This window comes from Ursus americanus, chromosome X (genome assembly GCF_024610735.1).
Source record: "Ursus americanus isolate L20-20 chromosome X, mUrsAme1.1.p, whole genome shotgun sequence".
Classification (NCBI taxonomy): domain Eukaryota; kingdom Metazoa; phylum Chordata; class Mammalia; order Carnivora; family Ursidae; genus Ursus; species Ursus americanus.
Window position 1 is genome coordinate 108,617,736 of NC_142164.1, and position 16,919 is coordinate 108,634,654.

The 16,919-nt window shown below is 38.8% G+C and overlaps 1 protein-coding gene across 1 annotated transcript in view; it reads left to right on the forward strand.

The window, feature by feature from the left end:
* Positions 1-11,561, forward strand: part of BEND2 (BEN domain containing 2) — a 54,195-nt gene extending 42,634 nt beyond the window's left edge. Inside the window, 2 exon segments of the mRNA XM_087860082.1 lie at positions 755-958; positions 11,374-11,561. Of these exon segments, the coding sequence (XP_087716208.1) occupies positions 755-958; positions 11,374-11,561 (392 nt within the window).
* The last annotated feature ends 5,358 nt before the right edge of the window (positions 11,562-16,919 follow it).

The window sequence follows — 16,919 nt, forward strand, 5'->3', positions numbered from 1 at the left end:
TTTAAATAATTCAATGTCTCTTGGTAAATGTTGGATCTGGGGGATTCAGTAATTAATACTATTAGGTCACCCATTAAATGATGAATGTTCCAAGATGAAAAATATGCTTATTGGCTTGTAAGAATCATATTGTATTTCTCTAACATATTTTCTCCAACAAATAATTCTTCATTGTATGTAAAATAGAATATTTTTAAATGTGGTTAATTTGAATCACTTGGACTGAGGAGAGATGGGAATGATTAGGCTGTGGAGTCGAGGAATGAAAATAGGCTTTAAATTTATTTTTCAGTTCAAGTAAGTTATCTAAAATATGACAGCTGAGTTTGCGATGTTTAAATGATGACTTTAATACCCAATAGAAAACCTGCATTTTATAAATTATAAATATTTCAGTAAGAATCTTGTTGCTTCATTTTGAAAAAGCCTTTGTTAAAAAGACGACAAGAGTGCATTGAAATTACTTACAATTTGTTACTAAACATAATGTTAAGATTGATTCTATCCTTAAAGGTAACAGAACACTGAGTCATTTTCCTGAACAATCAGAGCATATGTAGTCACATCAGTAGTGGTTCCTGTTTCATTTCTCATGCTATCTCATGATACACTAAAAACTTAAGGGTTCAATTTTTTTAACTTCTCAAATTCTGGAGCCTAAAAATTCAGAAAAATCACCTTTTTCTTAAAGGCTTTAAAAAAAAAACTTGAACTTGCCGTGAAAATTGATATCTTTTTTCTCTTTTGCTTCTAGAATACCTTGGAAACCCGGGTAGAAATATACAGTTGCCACATTCAGTACTGAATATAGCCAAAGGGAAGTCTCGCCCAGAGCTGGCAGCGAGATACCTTATTCGCAACCTGTTCACAGAGGAAGTCTTGATAAAAAGCAACGTCTATGGCAATCTGGGGTACGGCATGTATGCCCTTAACCCCAACAGGATTAACGCTCTTCGAGGTTGGTTACATGTTGAGTATGTGAGAATAAATAAAAGGCAAATTACATTACAGAAGGGCAGAAACCACAATCCATTCAGTTTGTATGTGTTCTGAGGAGAGGTAGAGCTCTTACTAATTCCCTCCTTAGGGTATAACAAGGAGCTGTTTCATGAATTGCGTTTCTTCTGCTTTGGGTTCTCTGGGCTAATTGCTCTGTCTTGCCAGGCGTATGGAAACTCAAACACCTTTGTTTACTGAGGATCAAGGTCGAAGCTGCTGGGCTTTGTCAATTTGCCAAAGTGTCAACAATAGCACAGCAGGTTAATTTGCTAGATTTTCTTGTGCACATGAGCCCAGTGCAGTCTTTATCTGTGACGTATATAGATGAAGTAATACAGCTTCCAAAAGCGATTCTGTGAAAATTTAAATTTGGACAAAGCAGGATGAAGAATATTTCTTACTTGTGTCACTGGTCCCCAGCAAAGAGAGCTTCTGAGCCCCAGCCTGATCTTAGTTGGTTCTTCTTTGGTTCCTGTCTTTATATCACACATACCCAGCAAATTTGAACACAGTGTGTACCTTCTGTAAGCAATTGCTATCATCTAATCCACTTGTTTTCAAACTTGTCTTTTTTTTATTGCAACTCATAGTAAAAAATACAGTTTATGTTGTGACTCAGTACATGTGTGTATGAGTTTTTAAAAATGCAAGCAAAAGCTTCATAAACAATGCTTATTATTTCTATGAGAATTACATTCCAGTGGTTTCTATTCTAATACACTATTTTAAAAGATTATTTATTTGACAGAGAGAGAGAGTGTGAGCACAAGCAGGGGGAGCGGCAGGCAGAGGGAGAGGGAGAGGCAGGCTCTGCACTGAGCAGGGAGCCCGATGCGGGGCTCTATCCCAGGACCTGGGGATCATGACCTGAGCCGAAGGCAGATGCTTAACTGACTGAACCACCCAGGCGCCCCTCTATTACATTTTTTTAAAGTGCTGCCATTGCTGATATCACGACCTAGTAATTGGTCACAGTTGGCAATTTGGACATCACTGACTTAACCCACTAGGCCAAAAACCAAAACCTAATTGCTCTTACATTATGGTAAAAAAAAGAACACAGACTTTGTAACCAATTTGGAAATGAAGGTGTTTATAGAAGAAATATTATCTTTCTAATTAAAAATTTTTTAAAAGATTTCTTTATTTTTGAGAGAGTGGGAGAGAGAGAGAAAGAGCGCGCATGTGCGCATGCAAGGAGTAGGGAGGGGCAGAAGGAGAGGGGGGAGGAGAGAAGCAGACTCCCACCTGAGAGTGGGGCTCGATGTAGGGCTTCATCTCACCACCCTGAGATCATGACCTGAGCTGAAACTAAGAGCCAGATGCTTAACTGACTGAGCCACCCAGGCACCCCAATCTAATTTAAAAAATTTTTAATTGAGGGGGAAAAGGTGACTATAGTTCTTTAAATATCTGGCATGTATTAGTTCCTTAAAAGTGGACTAAAAATACTATTCTATGCATTTCATTTTGTTTTAGCCCTTATTGAATTATGTTACAAACTGAGAAGGTATCTTTTGTAGTAAAAAATATTCAGTACGAGTTTGACATACTTTCCACATGGGGCATATTTTAACAAATTTCCCATAAGACTCAAAGTTCTATTCTTGTGTAGAAGGGCAGTCATGTGAGTTATTTCAGCACAGAGAATGCAATAAACTCATCGTTGTCCTAGGGGTGTGGGCAGAGCTAGGCCCAAGGAGGAGAATCTGACCAGAAAGCATATTTTACTTTAATATAAGGATAAAATGAACTTGGAGAATGAAAAGAGTCAGAGCAAAGGCTAAGTGACCAGAGATGAGAGGAGATTCCTGCACTCATAGAAGGCCTAGACTTTATGGCCTCCAACATAATTTCTTTAGAAGTATTGGTTCAGTATAATTTAAAACACACAAAAATGTACAGAAAATGGTGTAGTAATATAATAATCACCTGTCAACTCAGTACAGATATAGATATTTTGCTTTTTGTGCTGCAGGCTATTTTTTAAAATAATAAAGCGTTACCGATATAAATAAAACTCATCCCATCATCCCTTTCCCCTGTCTTTCTCCCCAGAAGTAACCACAATCTTGGAGTTAGATACGTCATTCCCATGCATATTTTATGCTTTTGCTACCTATGTTGATAGGTCTGTAAATAATATATAATATCATTCTATAGTTGTTTTAATGTACATAAATGGGGATATATACTATGTATCCTTTTGCAAATTTTTGTCACTCAACATTATGTTTCTGAGATCTAGTTCATGCATTTTAACTGCCGATTGGTATCCCACTGACTGAATAAACCAGTTTATTCTTCTATTCTAATATAATTTCTTATTCTAAGATTTTATTATTTAGGGGGAACTCTTCTGGAAATTAGTAGTCAAAAGTAAATATGTCTACTAGCCAAAGGTATTGATTTCACAGGAGAAACTATTATTTGATGCTCTCTGATGAGAGTTCATATCACTTAAGGGCTCTTTAGAGAATGGTTTACATGGAGAAAGCTAGTGGGCTGCAGATTTGCAATCAGCCGACAACCCTTACTCCTACACCCTCCCATCCATTTCTGCATATTACAGAACTGTAAATTCTTAGCAATAAGAAGTACATTACACATCCTCTAGTACAGCTTTTCCCCCAGACCAGGAATTTGATCTCAGCTTTGACATATAGTTGCCTCTCCTCAGCCTGAACTCTTCCATTGACGGCAATCCACTACATTTTTTAAAAGTTTGTTTGCATTTATTTATTTAAGTTTTTATTTAAATTGCAGTTAGTTAACAGAGTATAATATTAGTTTCAGGTGTGCAATTTAGTGATTCAGCACTTCCATACATTACCTGGTGCTCATCAGGACAAGTGCCCGCCTTCATCCCCATCACCTGTCTCACCCATCCCCCCACCCCCTCCCCTCTGGTAACCATCAATTTGTTCCCTAGAGTTAAGAGTCTTTTTCTTGGTTTCCCTCTCTCTCTCTCTTTTTCCCCTCTGCTCATTTGTTTCATTTATTACTTTCTGCATATGAGTAGAATTCGTCTTTCTTGGACTGACTTATTTTGCTTAGTGTAATACTTTCTAATTCTTTCCATGTCCTTGCAAATGGCAAGATTTCATTCTTTTTTATGACTGAGTAATATTCCAATATGTGTGCATGTGTGCGCGCGTGCGTGCGTGTGTGTGTGTGTGTGTGTGTGTGTGTATATATATATATATATATCCGTTCATCTTTTTTATCTTCTTCTTCATCCATTCATCAGTCGGTGGACATATGGGCTGGTTCCATAATTTGGCTGTTGTAAATAATGTTGCTGTAAACATTGGGGTGCATGTATCCCTTTGAATTAATTAGTATTTTTGTATTCTTTGGGTAAATAGTAGTGCAATTGCTGGATCATAGGGTAGTTCTATTTTTAACTTTTTTAAAAAAGCTTTTTGAGGAAACTCCATACTGTCTTCATGGTGGCTGCACGAATTTGCATATCCTTCAATGGTGTAGGAGGGTTCCTCTTTCTCCACATCCTGGCCGACACCTGTTGTTTCTTGTGTTGTTGATTGTAGCCATTCTGACAGGTGCGAGGTTATATCTCACTGTAGTTTTGATTTGCATTTATGTGATGATGAGTGATGTTGAGCATCTTTTCATGTGTCTGTTGGCCATCTGGATGTCTTCTTTGGGGAAATGGCTGCTCATATCTTCTGTCCATTTTTTAATTAGATTATTTGTTTTTTTGGGGTGTTGAGTTGTATCAGTTCTTTATATATTTTGGATACTAACCCTATATTGGATATGTCATTTTCCCTCTTACAACTGCTTTTGCTGCATCCTAGAGGTTTGAGACCATTCTGTTTTCATTTTCATTTGTTTCCATGTATTTTTTTATTTCTTTGATTTCCTGGTTGACTCATTCATTGTTCAGTAGCATGTTATTTATCCTCCATGTATTTATGGTCTTTACAGATTTTTCTTGTGGTAAACTTCTAGTTTCATAGTGTTGTGGTCAGGAAATGTGCATGGTATGATCTCAGCCTTTTTGTATTTGTTAAGGTCTGATTTGTGACCTAACATGTGGTCTATTCTGGAGAATGTCCCATGTGCACTTGAAAAGAATGTGTATTCTGCTGTTTTAGGATGGGATGTTCTGAATAGATCTGTTAAGTCCATCTGGTCTAGTGTGTGACTCAAAGCCGTTGTTTCCTTGTTGATTTTCTGCTTAGATGATCTGTCCATTGCAGTGAGTGGGGTGTTGAAGTCCCCTTCTATTATTGTATTATAATGAATGAGTTCCTTTATGTTTGTTATTGTTTTATATATTTTGGTGCTCCCATGTTGAATACATAAATATTTATAGTTGTTAGATCTTCTTGTTGGATTGTTCCCTTTATTATGTTACAGTGCTCTTCTTCACCTCTTGTTACAGTCTTTGGTTTAAAAATCTAGTTTGTCTGATAAGACTGTGCTACTCTGGCTTTCTTTTGATGTCCATTTGCATGATAAATGTTTCTCTATCCCCTTATTTTCAATCTGCAGGTGTCTTTAGATCTAAAATGAGTTTCTTGCAGGCAGCATATGGATGGGTCTTGTTTATTTATCCATTCTGACACTCCGTGTCTTTTGATTGGAACATTTAGTCCATTTACATTCAGAGTGATTATTGATAGATGTGTATTTAGTGCCATTGTATTGCTTGTTTTGTCATTGTTTCTGGAGATTTTCTCTAATTCCTTTCTTGTCTTTGTCACTTTGTCACTTCTTCCAGCCTGCTGTTCAGTGCATCAAGCCAGTTTCCAGTCTTATTACATTCTTCATTTCTGACTGATTCTTTTTTAAGTCTCTTATCTCTGTGGTAAGGATCTCCTTGATGCCTTCCATTCTTTTCTCTAGCCCAGCGAGAATCCTTATGACTGTTGCTTTAAATTCTCCATCAGGCATGTTACTTAGATCTTTCTCACTTAGTTCTCTGGTTGTGGCCTTATCTTCCTCTTTCATTTGGGATGAATTCCTCCATCTTGGCATTTTGTCTAAGTCTCTGTCTTCTCTGTGTTAGAAAAGCCAGTAATGTTTCTGCTTCTGAGAGTATGGCTTTATGAAGAAGAGGTCATGTAGTGCCCAGGGCCTGGTATGTCAGGGAGTGTCTCTGCTGTGTGCTGCACGCGCTCTGCTGTTGTGTTTTGGCTGCTCTGTCCCTCAGGCCAGGCGTCTGCAGAGGCTCTCCTTGCTTGCAGTTTGGTCTTTGGCCAGAATGTGGTGAGTTTTAAGTAGGTGTGCTCTGATCTGGTTGTTAAATGAGACCTGATACTACTTCCACTAGAACTGAAGCCCCGCAGAGCTCTCTGGTTGGGAGACGTGGTGTGGGCAGGGGTTTCTGCTGGTCTTCTGGGAAAGGGGCCCACTGGGCTGGGACGGAGGCAAGCTTGACCCAGAAGGGCAGTCCTGCCAGAGTGTGGTGGAGTGGGGCTTGGTGTAAGCAAGTGTGGCAGCCAGTGTCCTCCCTGTGCTGCTTCCCACAGGTGGCTCTGTGTTTATCCTGAGGGGTGGGGGAGGAAAATGGCACCAGCCATCAAATTTGTTCCCAGAGAGGCATCTCTGTGAACACTGCCTCTCAGAGACAGTGCTCCAAGAAGAGTGAGTAATCTACCCCCTGTGTGCTCCAGGCATTCTTCAAATCACTCTTTCCACACTGTCTGCCCCCGAGTTGTTTGCCTGCCTTCTTTGCAGGAGCAGGGCAGTGCCCTCTGGGCTCTATTCCAGCCAAGCCTGCTGACCTTTAAAACTCCAGGCTTTAATCCCTGCTGATTGCAAGAACTCAGGAAATTCAGCCCCTCTTGTCCTTCTTGTGCATCATTCCCCTGTGTGCTCCCCTCTCTCTCTTTTCTCTACAACAACAGCTCCTTCCCCTCCATAGCACCTGCGATCCATTTCTCCCCTAAACCATATCCCCACACTTCCTACCTTCTTCCATGTGGCCTCTCCTCTTCCTTTAGTTGTGGGGTTTGTTCTGTCAGTCTTCAGGTTGATTTCTGGGGTATTTAGGATGACTGAATAATTATCTAGTTGTGTTGATGGGATGAGATGAGCCTAGGGTCCTCCCAGTCCGTCACCATCTTCTCTCACCTCCAGCAATCCAATACATTTTTTTATAACAAGTATATAATTAGTTTGGCAGAATTACTATAAACAAAAATTAAATAGAACTCATGTCTACAGCTACCAAAAAGCTAGCTTGTTGCAGCTGATGAAATAATTTCCATAAAGATACTGAATATTTGTATTCTATAAAATTCCATAATTAGTTTGTGGTGTTTTTTGTTTTTCTTTTTTTTAATAATAATTTTTTATTATGTTATGTTAGTCACCATACAGTACATCCTTAGTTTTTGATGTAGTGTTCCATGATTCATTATTTGTGAATCCAATACCTTTTAAAGGGGCTCTAATTCACGAGAAAGATTTTCCCTCCAAATGACTCAAAATTTACTTCCCTGCATGTAATACACATTTATTCTATTTATCGCTTCCAGAACTAAATAGGGTAGGTCCAATTATTTTTCACATGATAGGCCTTCCAAGTATGTAGAGACAGCTGTTACTTCCTACTGGAGCATTAGGAGATAGCTCCCCCCATTTTCAAGTTCAGAACCTAGTGAGGGACAGCCACTAGAATCCGGCAGGCGGAGATAAAAATATCAGCTTTACTGTTTTAATCATACGTGTCCAGTTTTTCCAAACTTTCCAATTTGGAGATCCCTCTACATAGAAGCATGACAATTTGAGAAAATAAGTGTTATTCACAACTTTTTCCCACTAAGTCCTACACTTTTACAGGTAAATATCTCCATTTCCTTCAGTAACTCCTCATAGAAATATTTTCCTAATCTTTCATGATCTGATTCAGTGACTAACTTCAGATGTTCTCAAGTTAACCCAGAGTACAATAGTACTCTTACCTATTAGGCTGTTAATGCAGTCTAAAATGGCACTTGCCATTTTATTTTAATTTAATTTTTAAGTTTTATTTTTTTGATAAATATGCTGTCTCTGAAAATTGTTCCTGCAAAGAGGTCATTCTTTCTCTTCCTTCCTTCCTTTCTCCTTTCCTTTCCTTTCCTCCCTTCCTTCCTTCCTTCCTTCCTTCCTTCCTTCCTTCCTTCCTTCCTTCCTTCCTTCCTTCCTATGTGTATACGTATTGTAACATGTATTCATTTAATTTATTTATTATTTTTTCTTTTTGACCCCCTTCACCCATTTCTTCTCTCCCTACCTCCTGCCTCTGGCAACTATCTGTCTGTTCTCTGTATCTTTTTGTTGTTGTTGTTGTTTTAGATTCCACACATAAGTTAAATCATATAGTATTTGTCTTTCTCTGTCTGGCTTATTTCACTTAGTATAATGTCCTCAATGTCCATCCGTGTTGTCACAAATGACAAGATTTCATTATTTTTTATGGCTGAATAATATTCCAGTGTGTGTGTGTGTGTGTGTGTGTGTGTGTGTGTGTGTGTGTGTATACACCACAATTTCTTTATTCATTCATCCATCCAAGGACACTTGGACACTTAGGTTGTTTCTATATCTTGGCTATTGTAAATAATGCTACAGTGAATAGGGCGAGTGCTTATATCTTTTTGAGTTAGCATTTTTGTTTTCTTTGGATAAATACTCAGAGACAGACTTGCTGGATCATATGGTAGTTGTATTTTTAATTTTTTGAGGAACTTCCATTACTGTTTTTTTTATAGTGGCTGCACCAGTTTACATTCCTACTAACAGTGCAGAAGGGTTCCCTTTTCTCCACATCTTCTCCATCACTTGGTCTTTTTGATTTTAGCCATTCTGACAGGGGTGAGGTGATATCTCATTTTGGTTTGGATTTGCATTTCCCTGATGGTTAATGATGTTTAGCATCTTTGCAAATACCCTGTTGGCCATCTCTCTGTCTTCTTTGGGGGAATGTCTATTCAGATCTTTTGCCCATATTTTAAAACATGTGGTTGATTTTTTTTGCTGTTGAGTTCTATGAGTTCTTTTTATATTTCGGATATTAACCTCTTACCAGATATATAATTTGCAGATATTTTCTCCCATTCAGTGGGTTGCCTTTTCATTTTGTTGATGGCTTCCTTTATTGTGCAAAAGCTTTTTAGTTTAATGTAGTCTCACTTGTTTATTTTTGCTTTTGTTGCTTTTGCTTTTGGTGTCAGATTAGAACAATCATGGCCAAGATGAATGTCAGTGCTAATGCAGACTAAAATGGCACTTACCATTTTTAATTTTATGGTCATCTAAGACCCCTAGATCTTTTCTTCTGTATACTGATATTTATCTAGTACTTACGTTGTTAGTGTTTGGGCTATTTCTGTTTATCCTGTTAGTATTTTTTAAATTAAGTGTAGGATTTTATATTTATTCCTCCTGCACTTTATCCTGTTAGTGTAGAGCAGCATTATGCAAACTGCGTTTCTCTCTCTCTCTCTCTTTTTAAAAAGATTTTAATTATTGATTTGTCAGAGAGAAAGCAAGCATAAGCAGGGGGAGTGGCAGGCAGAGGGAGAAGCAGGCTCCCCACCAAGCAAGGAGCCTGATGTGGGGCTCGATCCCAGCCGAAGGCAGACGCTTCACTGACTGAGCCACCCAGGCACCCCCCAAACTATGTTTCTTAAAGACAGCTGAATGTTAGTGGGTGCTTCATGAAAAAGGTGCTTTTTAGTCAAATGGCTCGGGAAACTCTTGATTTGGCACCTGCAGGGCCTTAGTCCATACATCTGTTTCACTCGATTCTGTTTTAAAACATGTTTTGAGTGCCGTTAGCTCTGAAGCCGATCCAGACCTCCACAACCCTGACCTCCTGTTATTGTGCATTGCCACCTTCCTCATAAGCCCAACTAATGCATCTATATCTGTCACCTTTGAATCAGCAGGTCTCTTTACTTTGCGATTTTTCAGTGGGAACTAACTCTGGAGTGTAGCATTGCACGTTTGCAGAACTGGAAACTTTTTCTCCAGGGAACTTCTTCATGACTAGGGTCTCAGAGAACACTTTTTGGGAAACACCAACCACTTTAGGCTCCTTGTTGCAGCCTGTTGAAAGCTTTGCGGGTGCTGTATTTGTCTTCCAGTCTCTTAGTTATCCATCCCAGCTTCTCTGTCCTGGGCAGATGGGACAAGCCTGCTGTCCATAACTTCTTTTTGGTTAATAAAAATGTCTGGCAGCAAAAACATAATAATAATAAAAATAAAAAAATAAAAAAAGATGTCTGGCAGCATAAAAAACACTGCCTGATACTGAATCCAGGGACATACCACTGAAAGCCTCCTTCCAGGCTACCACTGATGTATTAAGTAGTCCTTTGAGTATAAAAGCTTTTTAACTTTGTCACACGTTTTGCTAAAAATTTTGGACCTATGCTGTGTTTATGCATTGCCCTGACTTCCCAGCTTCTTAATCTTACTGAAAAACAAATGAGATTCATGTAGCCATCTAATGCAGGCTTGTGGTGCTCATCGGGTCCTTTTCTAAGGCCTCAAGGGTACTTTGGAAGTTACCTAAAAAAGTATCTGAGGACAGTTCTGCTCTTCTAGTTAAAAACATCTCTCTTCTCCACTTTTCCCTTTGTCTGTCCACCCACTTTCTCTAAGTGTGCTCCTTGAGCCGCGCTGCTCTGTGACCTTCCCATATAGACGTTGTCCTCTAACTGCAAGATCTAGAGACTCTCCTTTCTCGTCTAAGATAAATCAAGCAGTACCAAAATATTTAGCAATTACAGCTTCTTGCCTCTAAAAGTATAAAAGACATTGCAGCCTCTTGTGTGTTACAAAGCCTTAGCAAGTCTTGATCTAATGAATAACATGCATGTTTGATAAATTTAAGAATGAGAAAAGTTTACGTTGGGTATCAAAGGCCGGAGAGGATTTCCATTCTGGTTATGTAGCAAGGTCATGGGATATTGTCATTTTACTGTGATTTAAGAATGGTGCTATTTCTTTTTTTTTTTTTTTTAAAGATTTTATTTATTTATTTAACACAGATAGAGACAGCCAGCGAGAGAGGGAACACAAGCAGGGGGGAGTGGGAGAGGAAGAAGCAGACTCATAGCGGAGGAGCCTGATGTGGGGCTCGATCCCATAACGCCGGGATCACGCCCTGAGCCGAAGGCAGACGCTTAACTGCTGTGCCACCCAGGCGCCCCAAGAATGGTGCTATTTCATATTATCCTTTTAGATGAAAAGATTTGTTCAGCTAATTTAATAATAGTTATACTCCATGTATTTTAATTAAAGTTTTAATGGCCCTTTTATAGTCACAGCAATAGAACTGAGGTTGAATAAACTCATTTCTCTGAGAAGTGATTTCTAAGTAACTTATGTTTTTGGTTTTTCCACCAGAATTTCTTCAAGACATCTACCCGACTTGCAGTCTCTCAGAAACAGGATATGACTGGAAGTTGTGTGTGACAGCTATCAATAGCTCCATCCGCAGTCTTCGATATGACCTCAAGAAGTCCATATCCAAAGTGTAATGGCTTTCAGCAACAACTCCTCCAACAGAGTCAGAGCCAAGAGATACTGACTGAAGTACTTGAATGCCAGCCACCCTACATTTTTTTTTATTGTTGTATCATCCTGTAAGTTTCTCAAGTTGTAATTCCAAAATTAGCTTGTTGTAGCGGCAGTGTAGTTTTGCGTTCACAACTGAAGAAATATCCGATGTTCTTTTTCCGCCCATATAGCAGACAGAATTGTATTAGGAAGGTGTGTAATGTTTCATCTCGTGAACAAAGTGATGGGCAGTACTCCGATAACCTCTGATTAAGGGAATGGTAGTAAACTCCTAAAGGTTGTTTTCATTGCTGTTTTAAGGTAGAATGAGAATAGCACATTAGCTTTTAGTGATAGATGAGATCTGAGCACCAGTGACACAGATTAGGTAATGAGGTAGAGAGACATGGTTGGATAGGCAAACCATAATGGCAGGTATAGGAATTTGCAGGTAGTAGACATTCAATATTTGTCAAGTGAATTGTCACTGCAGATCTGAGGTCTAAGCTCCACTGATTCGGAAGGGAGGTATGTTTTACACATAACCAAAACACCCATGTTGGCTTTCTTATATATCCATCAGTAGGGCATTCATAGGATTGACATCCTATTGTTTGACCCAAGCTTTCCAGGCATGAGACGTATGGTTTTTTGATTTACTCCTGATAAGAACATGCTTTTAATTACCTCCTGATAATATTTTATCAAGGCAGTTTTCTAAGAGTCAACATAGAAAATCATGTCAGGAGGCTTTTTGGTTCCATTGAAATAATTCAAATTTAAGAATATATCAACATGAATAAAAAGAATCTGACCAGTTTCAGACACTGACGTTTTTTGTTTTTGTTTCTGAAATGTCTGGGTGAAGGTTTAATATATTTACTGTGTTTTTCTGATTGATTCTACTAGTTGAAGTGCATACAAATTTAAATCTTACAATGTTTAAATGAAAAAAAATATTGATCAGAAATTCAATTAGAAAAAATGATCTTGAAGTATATTGGCAGGAATATTGGCAAATGAAAAAAATAATTCCATTTTGCTCATGAGTAGGATTTTATTTTTAGCTTAAGCACTTTAAAGTTCTTGAATGTTTTAGCCATAGAAAATACTGTATAATTTCATTGTTTGATCATTTGTGTTTAAGAAACGTTTTGTCAAAAAAAAGAGAACTGTTTTGTTAGTTATGACGTCATCTCGCAGCTTTCGACCTATGGAACAGTTTCTCAGTTATATTTGCTTTATCACATTCTTGGTTATTGTTCAAAAAACATTTTTTTCCTTGTGAGAGTTCCGTCTTTAGTTGTGGCCATTTGCTTATGACCCATGGATTTTCTTAGATAGTTGACATAAATTAACTTTGGTCTTTTGATAAGGCAAAGAAGAAATTCAATAGAAAGTAATAAGTAGTTCAAAGTAATTTGTGTGAACGTTGACAAGTCTTGTTATTTTTGTGACACGTAAAGTAGTTTAGGATGGTTTTATATGGTCAATTTGTAGAATAGATACATTTTTTTCAAATGATATATCTTTTGAAAATTAAACTTTTAGAGTATTTTAGTGAAACATAGTAAAACTAATTTTAGAAAGATAAGATATAAGATGTAATCTTTATGACCCTGTTCTCCAAATAAAAAATCTGTTGTTAGTTGCCTTTAGGTTAATAAAATTATAGTATTTCTATGCATATCTTTATATGTTTAGGCTATGCATATAGTAGTCTTAAAAAGTAAATAATTCAAGCCAAAAAACTTCCACAGAGGGCAAATTATTCAGATTAATTCATCTGAGATAGTCTTTGGCTTCACCATTCAGTTTTACAAATAATTTTACACAGCATTGGTACTACAGCTAATATGGAAAAGTAAAATTATATTCTAGGTGAGATTAAATTTTAAACTATATGCAGATTTCAAATTTGATTCGTGTTTTGTGCTATCTGAAATATTCTCTGGATTAGAAGCAAAATTACAAAAACAAAAACTTTACACTTACAAAAATTTTTCAAGATTTACATGGTTAACTTTATTATGGTGGCTGCTTATATAATTTGTTAGACCAGTCCTGTCCAGTACCATTATATTGGTAATGTTCTATAATTTTCTGTTGTCCAGTATGGTAGTCACTAGCCACATGAGGCTCTTTTTTTTTTTTTTAAGATTTTATTTATTTATTTGACAGAGAGTGAGAGAGATGCACAAGCAGGGAGAGCAGCAGAGGGGGAGGGAGAAGCACACTTCCCACTGAGCAGGGAGCCCAGTGCAGGGCTTGATCCCAGGATTCTGGGATCAGGATCCAAGCCGAAGGCAGACCCTTAACTGACTGAGCCACCCAGGCACCCCCAAATTTAGTTCCTCTAATTAGCACATCTCAAGTGCTTAAGAGCCACATGTGGGGGCTGCCTGGGTGGCTCAGTTGGTCCCTGCTCACTGGGGAGTCTGCTTCTCCCTCTCCCTCTGCTGCCCCCCCCCCCGCCCGGCTTGTGCTCTCTTACTCTCTCTGTGAAATAAATAAATAAAATCTTTAAAAAATTAGAGGAACTAAATTTTCAATTTTACCTCATTTTAGCTAATTAAAATTAAATTTAAATAACTATATGTGGATAGTGGCTGCTGTATTCGCTAGCACAGTTTATAATACCCATTTTTTTTTTAAAGAAAGTGTTTAAAATGATTCCCATGGTTTGAGTCATAATAATATATACACAACATCTTTATTTTTATTTTTTTTACACACAGCTTCTTTATAATGACACTGATTGAGCAAAATAAATTTCTCAAAGGTGCTTCATATTTTATTTTAAACTAAATTAGACCTTTTCTGCCTTCAAACTTTCACAGGTTCATTCCATTACTGTATTCGTCCAATGTTAAATATTTTAAAAGCCTGTTTATAAGACTTGTTTTTGATAAATAAGTTTATCTTTGTTAAGTTGTCTTGTTTTACAAATAAATACAATGAATAAACGTTTAAGATATTCTTTTTTTTTTCATTTAAGGTATTCTTAATACAGATGTTTAGGTTGTTCTTTCCAATGGAGTAATTTTACAGAACCTTTACTAATGCAATCCAGTGGTTTTTAAAAAAATTAATAACATGTTTTTCATCCGGTTCCATAAAAGTGTCACACTTAGAATGTTTGCTTTCTTGCTTTATAAGCAAAGTAGAATAGTTGAACCCAGCAACAGTAATTTACTATTGTGGGTATAGTCATAAGGATATTGAAAACTTTGGAAGTGTTTTACCCTTCCTGGGTAAAATCTAAGTGTTACTTTGGCCAGCAAGGCTTAGTCAGCTGTTTTTCACTTTTTAGAGACTATTTCTGCATCTAGTAGAGGGCTATCTCTGCAACAGTGGCTGTCTAACCACATTCACGCTCACTGCTTCCTTCACCCTTATTTTTTTTTAATTTCCCCTGCCACCTCCTCCCAGCCTTATTTTAACTCAATACATTAAGTTTGCGATGACTTTTTTCACCATGATAAAAAATCCTATTTGTCTTCTTTGAGATGGAATACTTGGTAATCTTAATTAGTAAAATTAATTTGTAAGATTGACAGGTGCAAATGTCTACACCAACAGTTGGGCAAGAAATATTACTTTATTTTTCTATAACAACTTAATTTCTATTTCGATTACACAACCTCCAGGTGTTCTCACTAGACCTTCAGGTTAGATGGGCCTGGGACCCATGATGGGTGGGGCTACGTTTGAGCTCCCAGGCCTTGCTGTGGGGCCGCTCCTGGAAGATCCCAATTTTTTAAACAGGCTTTCCAGTGGGGAGAAGCTGTCAACTACTCTCATCCCTGGCTATGAATTAATGCCCCGGTCTGGGTGGAGCTTGGAACCTTCCCTGCCAACTGCGGTACCAGCCCTGCCCTGCAGGCGAGCAGCCCCGCCTACCCTCCTCTGAGTTCAGGCGCGCAGGCGCAGGCTTCAAGCTGTTCCCGCCAGGCTCTCTCTCTGGTCTGTCAGGCCCGAGATGTTCTCCACGCCGCACCTGTGGCTGTGACTCAGCACCTGGCGGGGGCCTGGGCAGACTAGGCTCTAAGGTGGGCAGAACTCCTTGTTTGAGGACCCGAGTCCGGCGGACGTGCACCCTGCCAAGTTCAGTGGTTCTGCACGTGAGCAAAACTCGTGGTTGGGGCTACTTGCTTGGGCGCTGCAGTTAGGAGCTCGGCCTGCCAGGTGCCTGCGTGAATTGTTGCAAACCTCGCGCGCGCGAATGTTGCAAGCCCCTCCCCCCTCTCAGTCCCACTCAGATTCCCTTGCAATCCCGGTGGGGCGAGACCAGAGTAGGGGCTCCCGCGGAGCTACCCGCAATGCTGGGGCACTGCTTGTCACCTGGGCTCTCTTTTCCCATTGGAGGAAACTGTGGTGGTGTGCTGGTCTGAGCGGGGGCAGTGCGGTCCGTGCTTCATCCTCTTAGCCTTCTGAGGCGGTCTGTCTTGGTCTCTGTGGTGCAGGGGGTGCCTCAGCCTCTGCCTCGTGTTCCAGGATTCTTTTAGTGGTGTCCTGTTCAGGAATACTTGTTAGTTCTAGTGAGGGAGAGTGAAATCAGGAACCTGTATGTCGCCATCTTGGTGACGTCACCCCTAATTTCTATTTTGAGCCTTCACGCACTGGAGTAAAAACTTAGCCTTAGTCATTCAAGGATTTTGAGTTTCTCAAGAATGCAAGTAAAGAGCCCAGGACATGAGTGGAGATAGGTTTGGGAGAATACCAATGGGTGGGTATTTTCATCCTTTTATCCAGAATTGATTCTAAGTTTTAGTGGTCTTATACATTGCCAAGGCTGAAGAGAGGATTCAGAATCAGGTTTTTGTCATTTTTCATAGCCATCATCAGCTGAAGTATCTGTCTCAGCTGGTCTTCAGTCATTGGCCTAGAACCATTCTTATCCCAGTCCTCAAGACCCATTCGATTGGAGAAGCTCCTATCTCTGCTCCTTCCAGGTTCCGTTCAAGCTCATGGGAATCATTTTGCTGCTGCTTCATTATTTTGTATCACAGGAGGGGTTTTATCCAGTTCTCCATAGACTTCCATGTAGGACTGGCTACATAATTTGCAGGGTCCAATGAAAATGATGAATTAAAATTTGGTACTATTTAAGTAGCACAGTTTCATATTTTAACATTTTATTTTGGGAGAGTTTTGGATTTACAGAAGAGTTGGAAAAATACTACAGAGAGTTTTGGTACACCCTTCACCCAGCTTCTCCTAACGTTAACAGCTTTCATAATCATGGTACAATTATCAAAATTCAGAAATTAACATGGTACAATACTGTTAACTCCAGACTTTATTTGTATTTTGCCAGGTTTTCCACTAAAGAAAACTCTTTCTCACTTCCAGGATTCAATCCAAGATCCTATATTGCATTTAATTCTCAT